The sequence below is a fragment of the Aspergillus pseudonomiae genome (assembly GCF_009193645.1).
Source record: "Aspergillus pseudonomiae strain CBS 119388 unplaced genomic scaffold BDV37scaffold_20, whole genome shotgun sequence".
Classification (NCBI taxonomy): Eukaryota; Fungi; Ascomycota; class Eurotiomycetes; order Eurotiales; family Aspergillaceae; genus Aspergillus; species Aspergillus pseudonomiae.
This window is the reverse complement of record NW_022476012.1, coordinates 174,498-194,966: the sequence shown is the minus strand read 5'-3', so window position 1 is coordinate 194,966 and position 20,469 is coordinate 174,498. Positions and strand designations below refer to the sequence as shown.

Here is a 20,469-nt window from a genome sequence, read left to right as displayed (position 1 = left end):
CTACGTATTGATCCTGACTATTCCTCTTTGGGGCTAGTGGACGTCAAACATCCAACGCGCTATGACGCGACCCCACGTGATCCAATGTTGGTTGCTCTTGTCAGATTCAAGATGAATCGTCAGCAAGTTTAAGTCACAAATACACAGGTTCTATCAAGTGAATTCTATAGACATTATATACAAAACAACTAAACACTATCTATAGGGTATTTTTAAGGGGTATTGTAACCAGAAAGGGGATGTTCCGGATCCATCAACGGATCACAATACATGATGATACACTCAGCTGTGATGAGTGAAAGATAAGAACAGGCGGATGATCTATTTGAATGACTCGCGGGTGTTGACCCGATCAATGTCATACGGATTAGCATCATACACCGTCTGAGAATTGACTCCCGCAGACCGGCGCGACGCCTGTGATGCTATAGACTTTCTTCGGTCATACTTGACAGACGGGAGATCATCCAGTTGCGAGCTCGCTGGGGTGGGCTCAGACAGAGCATCATCCACCTCTTTCGACCCTTCCGTGGCACTGTTCTCGTACTTCTTCTCAACGTCTGTCTCTTCCGGAACATTGGTAGTTTGTTCCATCAACTTCTTCATAAAGGCGTCCGATTGCGCTGCATATTTGCATCGTGTCCGAATCGCTGGGCCGTATTTATAAAAGAGAAATGGAAACGGGACGCACGCGAGTGCTAGGAATGCGGGGATACTAGAGGCCCAGTGCACACCTAGATCATTGTACATGTATGAGGTGAAGAGCGGGAAAACAGCACCGAAGATTGAACGAAGCACAGAATTGGCAGCCAACACGGACGCAGCAAAGATTGTATAGGCATCAATCAAGTAATTCATCAAGCTGAGGAAGACCAGCACCATACCAAATCCGAACGGTGCACCAGCGGCGATACTGGCCATGAAATGAATGGATGGATAATTCGTCCAGGCAAACCAGAAAAGACCAATTGGTATCACAACCGAGGCAATCAGGCAAGGGGGCAGGCGAGCCTCGGGGGGTGCGAATCCATTGTGTCGTGCCTGAGTGTTCACATAACGTTTATTATCCCAGAGTGTGTAGGCTACCGCAACAATCATGCCAACCATAATTCCCAGGAAGGCCAGACCAGAAACACCCTGGTTCCATCCTCGCTGGCCTTGGTAGACAATGGGAAAGGCGGCAAACATCATATAGAGGGTACCATAAATAATAGCCATATAGATCGACAACAAGAGCACAATCGGTTCACGGAATAGTAGAAGCCACGGTCGAGATAGGGCGATCTGAAAAGCTTCCTTGGGTGTTTTCTTTCCTTGGTCTACCTCGATCTTACTTTGGTAGACTTTTCCGGTAACTTTAGAGAGTTTTGCTGCCCGCCGCTGCAGAAGGACAGGGGCATAAGTCTCCGGAACACAGACTGAGCCAGCAATCCAGAGAGCACCCGAGAAGATGGCCAGGAACCCCATCACCCACTTCCAACCTGCCTTCATGCCTAAGAACCCTCCAATAATTGGTCCAAGCACTGGACCTAGGAATGGAGCAGCTGCAAACACGCTCATTGCTATACCACGCTGGCTGGCTGGGAACATATCTGCAATAACTCCGCCGGCGTTGGTCAGCGGCGACGATCCAAAAGAACCTGCGAAGAAGCGGAAGATGATAAGTGTCCAGATATTTTTTGACCCTGCACAAGCGGCGTTGAACACTGTCAACCCACAGTAACTGCCGATAAAGAGATACTGTCGCCCATATAGCTCACTCATGGGCGCCCAGAGTAACGGGCCGATGGCGAATCCTACCACGAACAAGGATACTCCCAGCGTGGCTACTTCTGAACCGCAGTGGAATTGTTCCATAATTTGATCCACGCCGCCGGTGTATGCAGAAGATACTAGCGACACCGCTAAGGTCGCGAGGGCGACTGTTACTGTGTAGAACCATTTTCGGCTATCTGGGAAATTCATAGGATTCCGTGGATCATTGGGGAGCCATGTGACGAGAAAAGGCTCATCTTCAGTACCGGAGCCAGCGTAAGGGTGATCAATGACTTCCTGAGTAAGTATCGCTTGGTCGATGATAAGGCGCCAGTGTGGAATGCGAGTAGGCTTGACAGGCTCGCCTTTGTCTGCCATGCTTGTTGAATATAGGTCAATGGCCTAAGCGCTAGTAACGTGTAAGGGTGTGGTACTAGTTTCTTCTTCCCCCTGCTTCTCTGTTCAATCTTGTTGCTTTCCTTTGCGTTGAACCGGAACCCTAGAACAAAGAAGAGCGGGTAAAAGTAAATCGAGACAAGAGAATGATTTGCAGGACAAAAAAATTAAGTAGATTATAGATCAACCGATCAAGCGCCACATAATTTAAGGCTCAGTTGAGAATCGGACAAGAGACAATCCAGTTTGAGGAGACAGAGACCTGGTTCAGAAAAGATTGGGATACTGAAAAAAATCGAGAGCAAAGCCATGACCAAGCCCAACATGCATAAAGTCAGGTATTAAGTATACTGATACCCCAGCGGGGATTAAACCAGGCAACGACACCATCGGGCTTAACGGCAGTAGTGACGGTACCATCACCATCAGTCAGCACAGAATCGGCCGTCATTCGCGGCGAACAGCTTCAAGATGTCGGCGTTAACAACGTTATGCAGGACTTTTCAGTATAGCATAAAGTTTGCTGATGAATCGGGTATTGAATCTGATGATCAATTATAAATCAATCCAATCAGAACCGACACTGGCTAAGAAAGCACGGCACCATGGTAGACGAAGGATCTAGGGCGGAGAATACCGACAATCTAATTCCGGAGGTCAAGTCTCGAGAAATGCATCAGTCTCACAGCATAAAACGATGTATCAAGATGTATTGCGATGTATCTTATCTCCGGGCGGGAGGCATCTCCACTGTGTTAATTTGTTATCAACTAACTAAAAGGTGAAGCTGATTAATCCGTAGGCTCGCCAGGCAACTTCGCAAGAGCGGTGGGAATTTGAGAAATGAGGAGAAGTACTTCTCAACTGCAAGAAAAAAAAAAAAGAAATTCACAATTATGGGCACGTGGTCTCGAACATCATTAGTGCTGATTTATTTATGTGATGTAACCCCATCATGGTTTCGCCCGCTTCCGATATACTTGCTCGACGACCAAGTATGATCGATGCTCGGGACTTATCGAACTCATCCACAACGAAAGTCATGGCTATATAGTATACCATCCTGTTGACAAGCTTTCTACAAGCACTGATCTCCACGGGATCAGAAAGGGTCTTGCCGTACTATAACTCCAGATCCTCGGTCCGCGTGAGGCTCCTTGATTGCCCCGGCTTGATTGGTCTCAGCACGATGGCTACTATGGGTTACACCGCATCGGCTTCTCCAAATCCACTGGACTAATGCAGTCTAATCAAAATGGTTCATACTTCCATCAGTCTGTTACCTGAATGAGATACGAGAAACGAACTTGTCCGCTCAATCGGATACTCGGAAGGGCTACGACTAGTACGATTCTTGTCATTGCCTGGAAATATATATGCCAAAGAAATTGGAACATCTCCTTCGGTCGCGTTGTCACTGAAAATGGCGGTGGAACCTAAACATCGGGCTGTTGGCTTTCAAAAGCCAGCTGCTCGGTTCGTCATTCATTGCTACCTATGGAACATCTTTGGAGTAGATCTTGCGGTATGACTGGTCTCATTGTGGCGAGGTGATTAGATCAAAGGCAAATCCCACACCGATATCCCTTGCAGCAACGTTTAGGATAAGCTCGCGGGTTCTGACTTTATTCTAACCATACTACATTCTCCTAACTCATTTATTTAAGTATATATACAGTATACAGTATTATTATATATGAATTTTATTCGTTGGTTTGTTGGGGTCTGAACAGAGGTTAATTATTCCTTTTTCTGGGACGCTTTTGCCCAGAATTCCAACGGATCATCCCTATGGCCGGTTCTCTCCTTTCCTACCTCGACATCGTTCGCGACAATCGCGATCAATTGGACGCGCAGATCCAACACGGGGAGCTAAAACCCGTCTTTCTATGGCATTTGACCCTTTTCACAATCCTCCCAGTATCGGCGCTTGTCATTCCTCGTCGGCAAAGTACTCGCTATGTCCGACCCTTCGTCCTCGTCCTCATCTTTATCTTGGCCCTCGAGGCTATCCGACACCGACGGGCCCTTCTTGGTGCAAATGGATACATGGTAGGATTGGTGGTCGCATGGTGGTTCATATGGTCAGCGACATTACTGGTTTTTCACGACGTCGAGAAGGAATTTTTACGCGTTGAGCGAAAGGCCAGAACGACTGTGGATGTGACGTCGAAGCGCTCCACCCAGAACGGATATGCCCGTATGGACAGTGGATTAAAAGGCGCAAGACCAAAGGAACAGCAGTATACTGAATCCCTTATCTGGCAGCCGTATCCTCGATCCCTTTCGAAGAGGTTGAATTGGTCGTTGGGCCTTCTTCTCAACATGCGGGGCCCCGAATGGAATTGGCGTATATCAAGCATGGGCCCTTTGCCTCCCTTTGTGGAATCGCAACTCAAGTCTGGACCACCGTCACAATATCCCCGAGGCACAAGTAAGGTCACTGCATCATATCCAGGAGCTGGGACCCGCATCCGCACCGTAGCCTTCGACTGTCTCAAATACTATCTCCTTTTGGATGTCATCAAGGTTCTCATGATGCAGGACTCGTACTTCTTGGGGGTCACGTCGCCGCCGCCTCCCCCTCCGTTTCTACTAAACCAAATCCTCCCACATGGAGCGGAGTATATATACCGCTTCCTGATGACGGCATTGGGCTTATACACCTCTGTAACCTTTGTGACATTATTTAACCCACTGATTTTCCTGGGGCTGTCCCTGTTATTTCCCAACGCCGCCCGCAGCATAACCGCAACGCCGCTGGATGCCCCTTGGCTTTATTCGGACATGTTTGGTCCGTTCCTCGTCCCCGTGCTGGATCACGGTCTTGCAGGCGCTTGGGGTATATGGTGGCACCAGATTTTCCGGTTCGGATTCACGTCCACTGCCCATTGGATTCTATCGCTCCTTCCCAAACAATTATCGACAAACTCGCGTTTCAGGCGCCTCTTAATGACGTTTGTCGCGTTCGCGCTTAGCGGTTTCATCCACGCCTGTGGGAGTTATACCCAGTTGTCCGACACCAATCCCCTTTCTGGGACATTTCTGTTTTTTGTTCTTCAATTTGTTGGCGTTACAATCCAAGAGTTTCTCTCCTACGTCGTAGTCCCAGCCTTGTTATATAAATACACAGGTAAGCCAAGGAAGACTCGATTACCCCGTTGGCTTCGGCGGTCTGCCAATGCAGGTTTTGTTTTTGGGTGGCTGTGGTTGACCGCCGGTTTGATCATGGATGATTTCGCTGCGGGTGGCTTGTGGCTGACCGAACCTTTGCCGGTGAGTCCCCTGCGCGGATTGGGATTTGTTGAAGGGGAGGGGTGGTGGTGTTGGAATACCTCGTGGTTTCAATATTGGGACGGAGGAAGTTATTGGGAGAGGGGAATAAGAGTCATGTGAGTGTTTCCTGTCTAGGCCATCCTTCACTTTGATATTAGGGTGTGCGCGTCTCTTGCAGGTGATGCTATGGGGTATTCTATCCCAATGAGCTGGAAGCTCACATAGAGGTTTTAGAGGATAGAGGATAGAGGATATATAGAATCTAGTTCCTAGATATATATATATATATATATATACGAATATAGTTCATGATATTTTGTGGTTCAACGTTTGTACTATACACATTAGCCCTCCATGGTCTCATCCTCGTCCTCATCTTCGTCTTCCGTGTCCGGGTCAATGTTCAATGCTGGCAGGTCGTCCTCGCTGTCATCCTCTTCAGCATCTGCCAAGGTGGTCTGTGCGACGGCTGAGCCTGATAGTGGACCACCGACGGTTGCTGTAGATGGTGCATTCACGCTAGCAACCCGAGGGGGTGGAGCTGATGTGACGGTGGCTGAGGACGAAGGAACGGAGACAGCAGCGGTACCGGTAAACGTCTCGGGGGATGCTCTGTCCAAAGATGGCTGACTGGCAACAACACTGACATCGCCTTCGACACGGGGCCGTTTACTCTGTAAGTTAGAGTCTACATTCTCTGTCGAACCGAGCGACGCAAGCTGCGGTTTGCTGTCCTCCGCAAGGCTGCGTTTGCTTAAGGTTGGGGCGGCCTTATGGGAAACATCCGTGTCCATCATGTCGTGGTGTAGGATAGGGGTGGATGACGGTTGGAGAAATCCAGTGCTTTCAGGGGCTGTCCCAGAAACAGGCGTAGGTACGTCTTCTTCCTCGTCCTCCTCCATATCAGTGTATCCGCCAATACCAGGGGCATTCATCAAAACGGGCATCCTAGGTTTGATGAGAGCCTCCACCTCCATTTCCGCAGGGAAGCTCCGGGCTAAGAATGGCATGATGCTGGCGCTTACGCCGCGACCCTTTACGGCAGGGACAGGATTAAGAACACTGGCAAGCATAGTGTGCTTATCAGATGTTAAGATGATCGTCCGATCAATCTCAGCTCGGAGCGAAGGAGACAAGTATTCTGTCGGAGCATGTGTAAGCACACCAGCTAGCAGCTCCGATGCGGCTCTAGTAAGGCTAGAGAAAGACGACATATTAGACTGACGGCCTTGCTTCAGCATGGGGTTGAGGAAGGAGTCGGCGTTTGCTGTAGTATGATTGGACTTGGCTTTGCCTTTCGCGTCAGATGGTGCTCTCGCCGAGGCGCTCTGATCGTGCACAGGAGGCAAAAGATCATGGCAGGAAGCTCGGATCAAATCAGCAAGGGAAGTGAGGCTTTGTTTTGTCAACGATGGTCCCATGCGGGTGAGCAGGGTCTGAACGAGGTCATAGGCGGAAACGCGAATTTCTCGACTGAATTTTTCCGCACGGTAGACCCAGAGAGTCTGCTCTAGAATCGTCTGTGTCACAGGAATGGCGCCGGTCTCGAGAGTCTTTACAAGGTTTTGAAGGAGTCCCATGCAGGCAACGTGGATACGAGGAAGTTCAGCGAACAGATGCCCCCTTTCCGTACGGCTAATCTGCGGGTTGGCTTGGATATCTCGTCCGTCGGAGGGAACAACCACGGCAGTAAGTCGAGATGTTAGATCCAGTATGTGGCCTATCGGAATGGAGATCATAGAAGCCGTCGCGGTAGTAAGGCAGGTGGAGAGCATTTGAAGGAGTACGACAAGTCTGTTCACACCCGAGTCAAGTCCCTGCCAACCTGCGAGCCCCAAAGTATCTAGTCCCCCATCGCTGACTTCCCTGCTATAATCTTGCGGTTTCGAGGCTTGTCGGAGAGCTGGATCCACGGATTCCCATTGTTCCACTACCGCTCGGAATACGTAATCCGCAGCCCCATGAATAGAAGCTATTGTCATCTGGCAGGCGTTCTTCCATTCCTCTCCGGATGTATTTTTCGGAGCGCAATGGTGCAAAGAGATAAACAGCCGTTCGGCAGAGGCCAGTACAGTCTGGGGGAATGTAGGCGACGTTGAACCAATTATTGCTTGAAGGATACTGTGAATCTGCGCCGAGAATGGACGGAAAATAGTTGGATGCCGTGCGATCAGCTCTCCGAGTGCGTTAAGGACGGTTTCCAAGAATGGACTGTGAGGCTTCAACTTCCTGATCGGTTCCGACGAAGGTTTGACCGAGATAAGATTCAAAGCCGAAGTAATGAAGCTTGGCAAAGACGGGGTCGTGATCTCGCGCACAAGGGTGGGATACTGGTAGGTGAGGTGGAAGATGCGTGTCAAAGTGATGATAGACATTTTCTTGGTGGAATTCGGATCGGGTTTCTGTTTGGCGATAGTATCAGCATCTTAATTGGAATTGAATCACTCGAATTCCACTTGCGACCTGTGAATCAAGTACGTACCGCAAGGATCGCAATGAGCCCGCGAACAAGTGGTTCGCAACCCCGTAGGATTTCCCATTGACCGGCTTCCACGACGGCTTTTACAAGCACGACCGCAGTCCACCGACCTTCCGGAGATCTATCCTGCAGCAAGCTCGCCAGGCGGGTCATAAGTTTGTGCACTTGAACGGCATTGTCCGACTCAGATTTGGACTTTTGATTCTGCGGCGCAGAAAGTAGCTCCCCGCAATTGCTCAACGAAGTCGCAAGACATGATGCAAGGGGAGGCAATTGTTTGACGGGTATGTTGGTCAGGCGGTGATTGACAGCATGTAAGGACATCGACATGGAAACCATCTTGGTAACGCGGCCGTGTCGTCGTCAGGTACTGGAGGTACCTTCTGTGATCTTGGAGACTTTTTTTTTTTTTTGGGAGGAGCGGAAAAGCTTTGACCACATGAAGCCTCGGAGGTACCGTACCATACGCTACATACTGTGTTCAAACTTGACGGTAAGGTAAAAGTGGTACTAACCGTTACCCACCGACCAATAATTATACGTGCGTAACCCCCCGAGCGGGTCTCAATGGTGGTTCCAGTTGTTCCTCTCCCCTGGACAATGATGATCATCAGAGTTAAGTCCTCGGGACTTGCACATTGAGGAGAAGTACACTTTGTTTTTCCCTAGGTAGCAGATCTTGTGCCGGAGCCTCGGGGTAGGAACTACTAGTTATGGGTACTGTTTCGACTGCCCTCCCTCAGATTCTGCTATTCTCCTCCTAACTCTAACATTACATCCTTAATCATGGCTGTAAGTACTTGCCCTTAAACTTCTGCCACATCAGGCTACGTGTTACTCCCCTGCAATTCGCAAACGAATATTGCAATGTCTCCAATTCTATTGACACGTGCTTCCGATAGGCCCATTCTGAGAAGGGGCGTCGCTATATTGCTGCCTTGGACAACGCCCGTTGTCAGAACAAGTGGGATGAGATCCCCGAACTCATTCGCAAAGTGACCAAGCATGCACCTCAGAAGACTTGTAACATGCCCTTTTACTCTACTAGGTGTTAGTCTGCAAAGAAGCTAACCGAGATGCGATAGGCTTGTTAGAGGTAGCCTCTGCTGAATACCAGGTCGCCTTACACTCCCCGCAACGGCCATCATCTGCCCAATCTTCCTCCGCTTCCACATCCTCGGCGTTGCCAGAACTTATTCACCACCTTTTGTCTACCGTTGAAAAGGCAGATGGCCCTCCACAAGATATTTTTCAAGCTCAAGTTTGCCTAGGATGGGTACACTGGACACTCAATGAACCGGGGTTGGCAGCGGCGCGTCTCCCGGGTGACTTCGATGAGACAGTTCATAAGCTCACAGGCACTGGAGAGGAGCTCTCGTCATGGACTAAAGTATGCATTGCCAAGGCATGCTATCTCAAAGGTATATATCTCAATTACTGAGCGACTGGCCATTTTCTAACGGTGATAGGTGCCGGGCAACACAAAATATCCGGATCCGCCAACGCACTGGACACTCTTCAGTCACTTACTGCATGGTTGAACAGTCACAATGAGCTGTCTTCAGATAGCCCCCAATTTTTACACTGGTCTGAGCAACTCGCGTCGGAAAGCGCACTGGTCGCTAGCACGGAAGCTCTCAGGACTATTCCCGTGGCTGACGAAGCCCTCATGCAGACCGCGCTGAGACTCCTTCGGGCGTGGTCTGCTCACCCACATGTTAAACAAGGGCCCTTGCCTCATACCGACAACTTTGACGTTTGTACACCAAGGCATTTAACATGGAAGTCATACTATGACCTCTTGTCAGCCACCCTGCAACATGATTTAGCTTACGTGCCACCGGCAAGCGGGCCAGAACGCCAGCAGCTTGCAGCTGAAATACGGCGTGTGGAGTCGATGTACGAGAGTAGCCTCCTGCGTGAGACGAAATTCCCTACGGCATATGCCGAAAACACACAAATCGAAGACTGGGTGGAGCAAGTAATCACGAACTGGCAAATACTCTGTGGACCTCAATGGACCGACGAAGATCTGGGTGAAGGGGGCCAAAACGCAGTGGGCAGAAATGTCCTCGATGTAAGTGTTGAGTGAAACCTATTCGTTGATTGCTCTAATGTTCTCTATGATAGATCCTGTATCGTGCTGCTACCAAAACATACCATTCCCACTTGATACTCCGGCGCCTGTTTCACGTTCACTCAGCATTGGCAGACTTTGACCTCGCTCTAAAGGCTCTTGATTCGTATATTGAGATCGTTGTGAGTGCGAAAGAAAGGGCGGAGAAGTCGGCACAATATGGAGAATTAGAAAATGATGGCACCTTGTTGCGCACTCTCTCCGAGGGGGTCACTATGCTGTGTTGTTTCGGCTCGGCAAAAGAAGCCGAGAAAGCCAGGGAGTTGACGACTCTCATGAAGGAGTTTATAAACAAGCATGTCCAAGAAGTTGAGGGTGATGACGAGGAGCAAGTAAAGCTTCTGATCACATCAGATACAAGCTCAACTCACTCTCAGGCAGTGTCTCCTACTGACATTGCTGCGGCTTATAGAGGTGTTGGTATAGGTCTTGCGGCCTGGGCTAACTGGACACCCGTGAATGAAGAACGTAACGATATACGGTCTGAGGCCATTGATTATCTGGAAAAGAGCACTGCGCCAGAACTAGAAGATGAGGATAACTACTCATCTCTATATACGCTTGCTCTCCTTCTCGCAGAAGATCGAGATCTGGATAGTGCGATTGACTGTGTCAAGACAGCATTGACAGCGAAGACACACCCAGGCACCGTCCAGGGGTATTTTACGCGGGAACGGGACCTTGTTCCGCTATGGCATCTACTTGCCCTATTATTAAGTGCAAAGCATGATTTTGATATTGCTGAGCGCTCCTGCGAGGCTGCATTTGAACAGTTCCCTGCCGCGGTCACGTCTCTAGCCCACCACGAGAGAAGACCACAAAAGCAACAGCAGGCCACCCAAGACCAGGTACACGGCGCTGGGTTACAACGTACCTTAATCGAGGAACTTCGAGGCCGTGAGAAAGAACGTATAATCGAGACGCGCATGACTCAGTTGGCGTTTGTTGAACTCCTGGAGGGCCCAGAGGCTGCTGTTAACCATAGCGATCAACTACTTGGACTATTTGCAACTTTATTCGGCAATTTGGCCCTTGAAGCTGACGATAAAAAAGCCTCCCAGACAGACAACCTCAGACCCCCATCGAGCTCCGGTCATACCGTGAAAAGTCTCCGCGGCAGTATATTTGGGAGGCATAAAGGCCCGCGGGCACCAGACAGGCGGATGCGATCTGGATCTGACCCTAAGACGGATGGAAATAGTCCTTCGGTAGTACCGAACGAGTCGGATCAGGCGCCAACCATTCAGGTCACACACGGGGATAAACACGTTGGCCACGAGAACCCTCAAGACTCGCGGAAATTGCGGAAACGCAGTAGCACCCTCAAAAAGGGAGAGAATGCACCTGATCCAAATCATAGTCACATAAATGGTGACGGACCCGTCACGAATGGCGTGGGAGGTGTAGAGCAACCGAATGGGGTGGAAACTCCATCCCCAGACATGGTTACTGCGGCAGTGTCTGCAAACAAGGAACAAAGTGGAAAGCAGCCCTTGCGACCTGTAGCTCACAACATGAGCCATACGAGACAGCCACCTCCCATGGGTCACGCGAAGCAGCCGCCTGAACAGGATGTTCGTCTGCCAACATCATATGGGTTTGATTCTCCAACTAAAGCGGTGACTAAGTTCCCGCTTGCCCAGGCCCAAAAGCATGCCCTCTGTATCCTCGTCAAAATTTGGCTTCTCGTTGCTGGGCTGTATCGGCGAGCAGCGTTGTTTGACGATGCGTTTGAAGCGTGCGAGGAAGCTGCCAAGCATGTTTCGCGGGTCGAAGCCCTTTGCGCAACACAAGAATCCTCCGCTAGATCATTCCGAGAGCGTGGTTGGGGTGCTCCAAAGAGTGCCGATGAACTTTGGGCCGACCTCCTAGCGGAACAGGCGTTCTTGTCGAATGCTCAGTCATACCCTCACAAAGCAATGGATCAGTTCGAACAAGCATTAATGCGCGACCCCGACCATCCCAAAGCCACCATTGGCCTGGCAAACCTTCTCCTTGATATCTGGGATCAAAAGATGCCGCTGCTGCCACCAGAGCCTGAGATTGAACTTGATATGTCGATGTTAAGGCTCGCGTCGCCCGAGAAGCAAAGCCCAACGGCGAGAAGGGCTGACGTAAAGGCCACAGGCAGACAATCATTCGCTGGATCTAACGACACCGAACATAATCAAATGCCACATGCTATCCAGGACGTGGAACCTAAACTTCTCAATCGCATCGCCGCTCGTGACAGAGCTTACGGTCTGCTTTCGGCCCTCACCAAACGCGGTAGTTCTTGGGACAACTCTGAAGCTTGGTATACACTCTCCAGAGCGTACGAAGCCGAGGGGAATACCGAGAAATTGAGAGAGGTGTTGTGGTGGTGTGTGGAGCTCGAAGACCGACGGCCAATCCGACACTGGTCTAACCTCGGTTCTGGTGTATATGTTCTCTAAATAGCGAGAGTTTGCTTTCTTGTAATTAAGCTTGTTGGAAGAGCACTTCTTTCATCTTGCACTTAATAAGATACCTTCCTGTTATAGAATTGTGAATAGATACTACTTTATACATACGGGGAAATTTGCAAGGCGTTTTAGATGGAACAACTCTGATGGAATCAAACGACCAATAGGACAACTTTATTTACACATCACCCAACAATGGTCTTACAGTTGGGGTCAAACAGAACCAAGTTAAAGCTCAAGTAAGACTGCTCCTCACCTAATTACGGGGAGCTGCCACAGGGTCCCAGGCGGAGTACTTCGGCTTGACGCTGAGAGGCATTAGTAACTGTTCCTTCAGACTGTCTTTCTTTCTTTTTCTCCTTCTTCTCCAAAGGACACAAATTGACAACTTACGTATTGTAGGTCTTGAAAGCAGCACGGGAGAGGGTGGGGTTAGGTCGATGCTCGGACAACTCCCAAGGGCGCACACCAGTCTGCATGATCTTGTCCGCAGTAGGAGGCTGGTCGACCATGTAGGCGATCCAGGCGTGCCTGTTCGAGAGATTTAGAAACATGCCCTACAGCCCCCGGAAAGTAGTATCATCAAATGGGATCCTCACCAGCCGGGCTCAATCTGTGCAGCGTCGAATTCCGACTCCTTGTAGTCGACCCAACGTGTCCGGACTGCATCCCCAGTTAATACTGGCCCAAGAATACCTTCTCCTAGTACTCACGAGGGAGCTCCTCCTCAAGATTCTCGAAAAACTTGTTGCCGAAGCGGTCGACGCCAATCAAGGTACCGGCTTTGGTATCACCTGAAGTCGCAATTGCGTCAGTAACCGACCAAGACCTGCCAATTGAGGGCAAACTATACCGATGTTCTATTCACGCGAGGACCCGCTAAGTAAGCATTCATCCATCACAAGGTCCTGGGAGTTGCGTACCTGCATCTGGTGACCATAGTCCTGTGGAGAGATGGAAAATTAGCCCTCGAATCCCCGCACAAACAAACCTGAATCAACGACGAACCTTGATACCAATCCTCCTCAGGTTCCGCAGCGTCCGAAGAATAGTCGACATCTTGGGCGAAGTGCAGCAGTAAGCTCGTCGTCCGTCTGCAATGCTAATCGAAGTGAAGCGGTTGGTTGTTCCGTTTGATCGATTGGAGTCGAGGACCCGCTCAATGCGGTCTAGTGCGGTGTGGGGTTTGCAATGTTTGCACCGATGCCCGTGATCGACGTCTACGGACAGTTTACGTCCACCTCCAATTGACGCCCCGCCTGCGAATTGCTGCTTTTTTTTTTTTGCTGTTATTGCAGGTGGCTACGGACGGAGTGAAAAATATGTTTGGTCGTGTCGGCGGTCAGACGTTCCGGTGTGTCGTGCGCAGGCCAATCGCGCGGAGGAGACTTTGTGAGCGCAAATTCTCGGCCTATACAACCAGCACCAGTCCCAGCGCAAATGCGCCCTCTACAGCTTCACCCCTGGGAAGTATAACGTCGGAGCTTGATCGGATCGCTCCCTGCTTTGAGGTTCCAGCTTCGCGGATCACAATCTTGGACTCTCCTGCTAGTTTCTATAGCACCCTCAAGGTAAGTCTATGTACGATCTACTCAAACGGAGATAGTCTGGGACTAATGCGGCAGATTGCAGAGCAAGATACGAAAAGCCCGGAAGCGCGTCTACCTCTCTACGCTGTATATAGGAAAATCAGAGCATGAACTCATTGAGACCGTGAACCAGGCCCTACGTGACAATCTCGATCTCAAAGTATCCATTCTGACGGACGCCTTACGGGGAACTCGCGAGACGCCGAATCCCTCGTGCGCTTCACTTCTGGCCTCGCTGGTCGCTGAACATGGCTCGGATAGGGTGGAAATCCGCATGTTCCATACCCCAAATCTCACGGGACTGAGAAAGAAATGGATCCCCAAAAGAATCAACGAGGGTTGGGGTCTTCAGCATATGAAGCTGTATGGCATTGACGACGAGATTATCCTCTCCGGGTATGGTATCTTGATCCAGAGTTCGTCTTTAAAACCATCGGCTAATAGCTTGCTCCTAGAGCGAACCTTTCGAACGATTATTTCACGAACCGCGTGGATCGATATCATATTTTTAACTCTAAAGAACTGGCCGATTATTACAGCCGTATCCACCACGCAGTATGCAGTCTGAGCTATTTAGTCCTACCGGATCCGCATAACACTGCTGGGTATCTTTTGGACTGGCCAACGTCTAACGGCACGGTATCTCCGTTGGAAGACCCCGAGAGCTTCGTCTCCTACGCCTCTACAGTCTTGAGCCCTCTCATTCAACCAACCAAAACGAAGCCCGCCCTTGAACAGAAATCCTCAGACGGAACATATGTCTATCCCGTCGCACAATTCACCCCTCTACTAAAGCCCGATACCTCTACGGAGTTTCCCGCCGTCACCACAATCCTTCGTATGCTATCCACCTCCTCCGCATTCTCCGGTGCCCGCTGGTTGTTCACCGCCGGCTACTTCAACATCCACCCTGTCCTCTCTTCTCTGTTGATCGCAAGCACCTCAACCTCACATACTGAATCCACGACACGCGGTACCGTGCTCACAGCTTCCCCCTGGGCCAATGGCTTCTACGGTTCCCCCGGTATCTCCGGTATGCTGCCCGCCGCGTACACCCATCTCTCTGCACGGTTCCTTGACCGGGTAGCCGAGGCACAGAGGACCAATTCCATCCAGCTGAAAGAATGGCGACGCGGAACGGTCGGGGAACCAGGCGGCTGGACCTACCATGCGAAGGGTCTATGGATCACGCTCCCCAAGGAAGAACACCCCAGTCTGACGTTCGTCGGGAGCAGCAACTACACCAAGCGTAGCTATAGTCTTGATCTCGAGGCTGGTGCGCTAGTCGTTACCGGCGATCGGGACTTGAAGCGAAGACTTGGGGCAGAGAGTGATCGGTTACAGAAGGAGTCTCAAGCGATCTCACGAGACGACCTGAGGAGAACCGAACGCCGTGTTAGCTGGAATGTGCGTTTGGCGATGTGGATTGTCGAGAAAGTCGGCGGCGCCTTGTAGGGGCGTAGCAACCCTTCACGGCTGGACTGTTTACGGGAGGTAGTATTCTATATTCGTGATAGAATTTGTATACCCCATGTACTTATATGTAACATGTACAATGTCTTATATAGAGTAGAACGAGTGACCTTTTACCGGAGTATGCCGAGAGAACGACTTCCCCGTTCAAAACCACTACTCTCTTAAGTTCTAACAGATATAACCCACTAGCAGGACTATGAAGTAAAAAGTAGTAATGATATGAGATTATGTAAAGTAGTGAAGCCAGACCCACGCCATCTAAGTATATAGGTATGATAGGAGAAAAAGAAAAAAAAAAAAAAAAAAAAAAAAAAAAAAAAAAAAAAAAAAAGATAGAAAGATAGAAAGAAAGAGAGAGAGAGAGAGAGAGAGACAGAAAGAAAAGAAAACCAACATCCATAGCTATGCAAACCAATGCAAGGCCAAGAAGAAAACATTATAAGTATAATTATAATCTAGAAAAAGAAAGAATATGCAAAGACCAAGACGGTAGCGATAGTAGCAGCCGAGTACTCAAACTCGAACCACACAGCCTGGCCACCGAACGCGATGCGCTTGCTCTCCTCGGTGGGATGAGCAACACCAGTCTTCTGATCTCGCACGAGCAGCTCCTCGCGATCTGGCATAATCGGGGGGTTAATGGCATAGGCGATCGGCGTCCACATGGAGCTGCAGATGAAGAAGAAGGCAAACGGCGGCCAGAAGGCATGCGTGATGAGACAGATAATGATGTCTTTGGCGCTGTCTTCGATGGCGAAGCAGCGGTACGAGGAGATGATGACTGCGACCAGGGTCACGTACACGAAGGCGAGATGGAAGGACACCATGTAGTTGAGGAGCATCACCCGGAGACGCACGAACATGTTCTTCGTGAGCTTCGGGTCGCGCTCGTTGAGTGCGGAGGCGAGGGATCCGGTGGGCTTGAAGGCTTGGGTTTGGCCGCCGAGCCATTTGGGGAGGATGAATGAGCGGATCATGCAGACGGCGATGTAGGGTGCCATCCAGAGTTGGAACCGAGAGTTTCTCTGTCCGGTGTGGTAGCCTGCTGGGGAGAATAATGTTGCTTCGCACAGTCGGTTGACGACGGTCGAGATGAAACAGGCCCAGATGAGCCAGTGGAGTTGGTCGTCGTTTGCGTAGGCGACGAGAGGCTTGCCCCACAGGAGGATAATGGGAATGGTGAATAGAGACGCAGTTAGAAGGAGAGTAAACAAGTTGAGGATTGCGTAGATGAATCCGGAGAAGCGTTGAGCGAAGGTGAGATGCCGGACGCTCTCGCCCCAGAGGCAGAAATTCAGCTTGGCAGCTGTGTCCACAGTTCCTATGGCCCAGCGGGTCCGCTGCTTCAGATGTCCCCCGTAGTCTTCTGGTACGGACCCAAACTGTAGGGGTTCGTGGATGTATACTGTTTTCCAACCTTTGCCGAGCATAAGGGTTGAAGTCGCGACATCTTCAGTTAGGGTTCCCAGAGGGAAGTTGCCAATGTCCGCCAGAGCTTGACGGCGAACAACATAGCCAGATCCAGTACACCAGGCCACTCCAAGGGCATCCTTGATGGGCTCAATGATATGTACAAAGAAGTCCAGACTTTGCCCGAGGGGATCGGAGGCTGGTGTGTTGTAGAAGAGCTGTGGGGGACACGAGAGGGCCACCTTGGGATCCACCAGGAGATGGGGGATGCAAGCACGCAGCCATTCCCGCTCAGGGATCTGAACGTTGTTAGTTGGTCAGAAGTCAAAGCCGAAGCAAGATCAATGAGGCTACTAACCATATCGGCGTCTAGTGCTGCGATCAATTCACTTGCTCCTCCAGGCAAATATTCCACTTGCTCGAGGCCGTAGTTGAGGTTGCCAGCCTTGAAGTGGTGTGGCTTGCCAGGAATCTTTTCTCGTGCCATGTAGAAGATGTTGGGATGCATGGTAGCCAGCTCACCAACAGCAGAGGCCAGGGATGCAGATCTGGCGTCGTCCAGCACGACAACTCTGAACTTATCGAGGGGGTAATCTTGATCAAGGGCACCACGGATGGTATCGAGAACAACAGCATCGTCTTCTCCGCAACAGGTGACAAAGACGTCCACAGAGGGGACTTTCTCGCCAGTCAGCCTAAGCTTGGGCCTGCTTCTTTTCTTCCATGCCATGATAGTCCAACAGTTATGGATCAGAGAGGGTATAGCCACAGCCATCTCAATGGCGACAAAGACCCATGCTCCGCCATAGTAGATATCGACCGACCTTTGTGCCATAACGATACAGTAAATACGCAGACCAAGATAAAACAAGTACACGACTGTGTTGATCATGGTAAAGAGGGGAGCGAGGGCGAAGACCCATCGCCTCCACCCGGTCGAGATATCGACATCATCTCGATTATGAAGAATAGCTATGTTTGAAGCGCCCGGGGGACTTGAATGGCTCTCGTCAACCTGGGCTTCCTTATACTAGACATCGGCCAGGGAAAGCCCGTTAGCTTGAACATGATCACCCATAAAAGAATTGAAACGAAGAGAGTAAATACCAAGGACGATGAACCTGAAGGGACATGTGTGAACGATCTTGCCGTATCAGAACTCTCCATGGACGTATGTCCTGGCGGGATTGGTATCACGCCTTTGGTATATTCCTCCTGACATACGAAGCTGTTTGGGTTGTGTTCACTTTCATAGATGTTCGCAACTATTTTCTCTTGATCTTGAAGACCCTCGTGGTGGTCAACCATCTTGAGACTGGTCTTGACTTCAAGCCTTTACTGTGAAAGTATAATCGCTTAAATTATGCTCTGAGGACCAGGGCCAGCACAGGCAGGCTGCGAGAGAGTTTTATACATCGTGCGATGGCTTCCTACTAGCCAAGCAACATTTCTCAGCCGTAAAGGTCGCTTACACAAATCCCGATAGTATGGGTAAGTCAATGGCGACAGCGAAAGCTAAACTTGCATAACGCAGGTTCAATTGATGTGATGTATTGATTGCCGACTGCAAGGAACCCGCTCATCCGCGCCTTCGAAGGGGGGGGAGGTAGATGTGCGGAATCAGATGTTGTATACCTCATTAGGGTTTGCGAGCGATACATCTCCTGCAAGGCGGCAAACTATAAGATCTCGGAGATCTTAAACTCAACAACCGTCGATCATCCACTACTTTTACCGGCGGGGGGCCTCAAACTATTGAAGCCTCTTCGTTAGCGCAGCACGCTAATGGTATACGATATCAGAAACATGGGCTTAGCTGAGCTTGACTCTTTCCCTAAGAATAGCCCTAGCTGTGATCCGGATCACTACGAGCCGACCAACAACAAAATGTAAAAGTCCCACCGGACGCCCCAGGATTCTCTCGTAGATTTCTAATTGAATCAAGGCAACATGGCTCTTCAGATCCTCGTCAACGCTGGCCTGCTGGCCCTCCCAATTGCTGGCTCTGTTGGAACTCTTTTGGGGATTGACGCTCACCGTCAAGCAACAGGACAACGGCCTCTATTCGCCGGTGATATTAGTAATGATGGAAGTACCTCTCGCAATGGTATCACGAACACACGCTACTGTGACTTATTTAATCCTATTTCACCGACGTCAAAGGGCCAGCTGTATACATGTAAGTCCGTGGGCTGCTGGCAGTGCTTTGGGCAAATGTTGACTTGGGAATATAGTGAACCCCAACCAGTGGGGCGTGACACCAGATACAACAGGCGGATTATGCATGAATGTAAGTGTTCCTCCGTCACTCCCTCAACTATGCTATCAAGAGCCATACTAAACATGTATATCCGATCCAGATCACCACAATCGCCAATGGCTCCTACCCGACCAATGCATCAGCACCAGAGTTTTCAGTGACATGGCAATTCGACCAGGAAACAAAGGACCAGGTCGTGCATGCATTCCCGAACGTTCAGGTTGACAATGTCCTTCCAGCTTTACTTGCGGACGTCCAGCACCTGAACATCGATATCCATTGGACATATGGCATGGGCAATAAGACCGTGAACATCACGGATGACGCGAAGCTCAAGGACGTCAATACCAACGTCGCTCTTGATATGTTCTTTGATACCGACATGAAGACCGCGAAGAACGTTTCCCTGGCCAAGTACGAAATGATGATCTGGTTTGCGGGTTATGGTAAAGCCAAACCCTTCGGGTATGAAGATGGTATTGTGAAAACTAAAGACCTATATGGCACGACATTGTAAGTGTCTCCTGTCCCATTGCTGGACTAGACTTATACTGACACTTCTACAGCCAACTGTATACTGGTCAGAACGATCTTAAACAGGAGGTCCTGACGTGGTACGCGGCAAACACTACGGAGAAGTTCAACGGGGATATTCTCCCTCTTGTCTCGGACCTGTACACCCTCGGGAAAGGTGTCGACTTATCCGAGAAGGATTATCTGGGAGTTCTGAGTTTGGGTACTGAAGCGTTCTCGTCGCATTCGAACGTTACTTTCTGGATGCCAAGGTTATCCATTGATATCCAGACTTGAGAGTGGAAGACATAGACTGTGTGTGTTTTAGATGCTACTACGTTTGTAAAGTCATAGAGAGCAAGGAGCTCGGGATTAATTCAATATATTTCGTTGTTATACCCTGAAAGAAACAAGCTATAAACAGAAGCCTTGGCGACTATCATTATCATTGAGGGCCACTTCGATATTATTCAAGACATAAACAAAACCCCTCCATTCTTTCGGGAAGCTGAATCTGACCAATACTAATGATATAGTATCCACTCGCGTGCATCTCGCTTGTTTGCCTCTTGACTAGTGGAGCTGAACTCGTTCGATAAGACAAGTCTCACCGAAAGAACTATAAAGAGATAGTATCTACCTCGGTGAGACGATCTGCGAACTATGCTCTCAGGGGGTTGCGTCTATTTATGTATACCGCAAAACCCTAAAGTGCCCGGAAACTACAACCGGAA

The 20,469-nt window shown here is 49.9% G+C and overlaps 8 protein-coding genes across 8 annotated transcripts; 4 read left to right on the top strand and 4 right to left on the bottom strand.

Annotated features, from left to right (window-relative positions):
- Window positions 1-97: 97 nt before the first annotated feature.
- On the bottom strand, window positions 98-2,444 carry BDV37DRAFT_84006 (MFS transporter). The gene has a single exon (XM_032091323.1). The coding sequence runs from the start codon at window positions 2,131-2,133 to the stop codon at window positions 322-324; it is 1,812 nt and encodes a 603-aa protein (XP_031943197.1). The 5' UTR covers window positions 2,134-2,444; the 3' UTR covers window positions 98-321.
- Window positions 2,445-3,863: 1,419 nt separating this feature from the next.
- On the top strand, window positions 3,864-5,754 carry BDV37DRAFT_83993 (wax synthase family protein). Its single transcript, XM_032091322.1, has one exon. It carries the CDS (start codon window positions 3,943-3,945, stop codon window positions 5,545-5,547), a length of 1,605 nt encoding a protein of 534 aa, XP_031943196.1. The 5' UTR covers window positions 3,864-3,942; the 3' UTR covers window positions 5,548-5,754.
- Window positions 5,755-5,759: 5 nt separating this feature from the next.
- BDV37DRAFT_83990 (RIX1/PELP1 family protein) lies at window positions 5,760-8,278 on the bottom strand. Its single transcript, XM_032091321.1, has 2 exons — window positions 7,910-8,278; window positions 5,760-7,829 (listed from the first exon to the last, which is right to left on the bottom strand). The coding sequence occupies exons 1-2, from the start codon at window positions 8,243-8,245 to the stop codon at window positions 5,772-5,774; spliced, it is 2,394 nt and encodes a 797-aa protein (XP_031943195.1). The 5' UTR covers window positions 8,246-8,278; the 3' UTR covers window positions 5,760-5,771.
- Window positions 8,279-8,357: 79 nt separating this feature from the next.
- On the top strand, window positions 8,358-12,524 carry BDV37DRAFT_244232 (putative filamentation protein (Rhf1)). The gene is made up of 5 exons (XM_032081512.1): window positions 8,358-8,698; window positions 8,809-8,929; window positions 8,992-9,327; window positions 9,376-9,983; window positions 10,037-12,524. Exons 1-5 carry the CDS (start codon window positions 8,693-8,695, stop codon window positions 12,476-12,478), a joined length of 3,513 nt encoding a protein of 1,170 aa, XP_031943194.1. The 5' UTR covers window positions 8,358-8,692; the 3' UTR covers window positions 12,479-12,524.
- A 14-nt stretch (window positions 12,525-12,538) lies between these two features.
- BDV37DRAFT_244228 (complex I NDUFA12 subunit family protein) lies at window positions 12,539-13,579 on the bottom strand. The gene is made up of 7 exons (XM_032081511.1): window positions 13,496-13,579; window positions 13,411-13,431; window positions 13,341-13,347; window positions 13,201-13,281; window positions 13,087-13,150; window positions 12,881-13,018; window positions 12,539-12,795 (listed from the first exon to the last, which is right to left on the bottom strand). Exons 1-7 carry the CDS (start codon window positions 13,544-13,546, stop codon window positions 12,744-12,746), a joined length of 414 nt encoding a protein of 137 aa, XP_031943193.1. The 5' UTR covers window positions 13,547-13,579; the 3' UTR covers window positions 12,539-12,743.
- Window positions 13,580-13,748: 169 nt separating this feature from the next.
- On the top strand, window positions 13,749-15,543 carry BDV37DRAFT_83953 (CDP-diacylglycerol--glycerol-3-phosphate 3-phosphatidyltransferase). Its single transcript, XM_032091320.1, has 3 exons — window positions 13,749-14,058; window positions 14,120-14,472; window positions 14,532-15,543. Exons 1-3 carry the CDS (start codon window positions 13,810-13,812, stop codon window positions 15,529-15,531), a joined length of 1,602 nt encoding a protein of 533 aa, XP_031943192.1. The 5' UTR covers window positions 13,749-13,809; the 3' UTR covers window positions 15,532-15,543.
- Window positions 15,544-16,007: 464 nt separating this feature from the next.
- Window positions 16,008-18,270, bottom strand: BDV37DRAFT_281419 (glycosyltransferase family 2 protein; the record flags this gene model as incomplete). The annotated part of the gene is made up of 3 exons (XM_032086813.1): window positions 16,008-17,261; window positions 17,321-17,992; window positions 18,070-18,270. 3 exons carry the CDS (start codon window positions 18,268-18,270, stop codon window positions 16,008-16,010), a joined length of 2,127 nt encoding a protein of 708 aa, XP_031943191.1.
- Window positions 18,271-18,912: 642 nt separating this feature from the next.
- BDV37DRAFT_281418 (glycoside hydrolase family 12 protein) lies at window positions 18,913-20,032 on the top strand (the record flags this gene model as incomplete). Its single annotated transcript, XM_032086812.1, has 4 exons — window positions 18,913-19,141; window positions 19,197-19,252; window positions 19,323-19,735; window positions 19,789-20,032. The coding sequence occupies 4 exons, from the start codon at window positions 18,913-18,915 to the stop codon at window positions 20,030-20,032; spliced, it is 942 nt and encodes a 313-aa protein (XP_031943190.1).
- Between the last annotated feature and the right edge of the window lie 437 nt (window positions 20,033-20,469).

Coding starts and splice junctions, on each gene's coding strand:
- BDV37DRAFT_83953 (XM_032091320.1), top strand. CDS start 13,810: ATGTTTGGTCGTGTCGGCGGTCAGACGTTCCGGTGTGTCGTGCGCAGG. Junction 14,059..14,119: donor GTTTCTATAGCACCCTCAAG/GTAAGTCTATGT, acceptor GGCAGATTGCAG/AGCAAGATACGAAAAGCCCG. Junction 14,473..14,531: donor GACGAGATTATCCTCTCCGG/GTATGGTATCTT, acceptor GCTTGCTCCTAG/AGCGAACCTTTCGAACGATT.
- BDV37DRAFT_84006 (XM_032091323.1), bottom strand. CDS start 2,133: ATGGCAGACAAAGGCGAGCCTGTCAAGCCTACTCGCATTCCACACTGG.
- BDV37DRAFT_244232 (XM_032081512.1), top strand. Junction 8,930..8,991: donor GCATGCACCTCAGAAGACTT/GTAACATGCCCT, acceptor GAGATGCGATAG/GCTTGTTAGAGGTAGCCTCT. Junction 9,328..9,375: donor CAAGGCATGCTATCTCAAAG/GTATATATCTCA, acceptor TAACGGTGATAG/GTGCCGGGCAACACAAAATA.
- BDV37DRAFT_83990 (XM_032091321.1), bottom strand. CDS start 8,245: ATGGTTTCCATGTCGATGTCCTTACATGCTGTCAATCACCGCCTGACC. Junction 7,830..7,909: donor GGCTCATTGCGATCCTTGCG/GTACGTACTTGA, acceptor ATCGCCAAACAG/AAACCCGATCCGAATTCCAC.
- BDV37DRAFT_244228 (XM_032081511.1), bottom strand. CDS start 13,546: ATGTCGACTATTCTTCGGACGCTGCGGAACCTGAGGAGGATTGGTATC. Junction 13,432..13,495: donor TGAGGAGGATTGGTATCAAG/GTTCGTCGTTGA, acceptor ATCTCTCCACAG/GACTATGGTCACCAGATGCA. Junction 13,019..13,086: donor GCACAGATTGAGCCCGGCTG/GTGAGGATCCCA, acceptor TCTCTCGAACAG/GCACGCCTGGATCGCCTACA.
- BDV37DRAFT_83993 (XM_032091322.1), top strand. CDS start 3,943: ATGGCCGGTTCTCTCCTTTCCTACCTCGACATCGTTCGCGACAATCGC.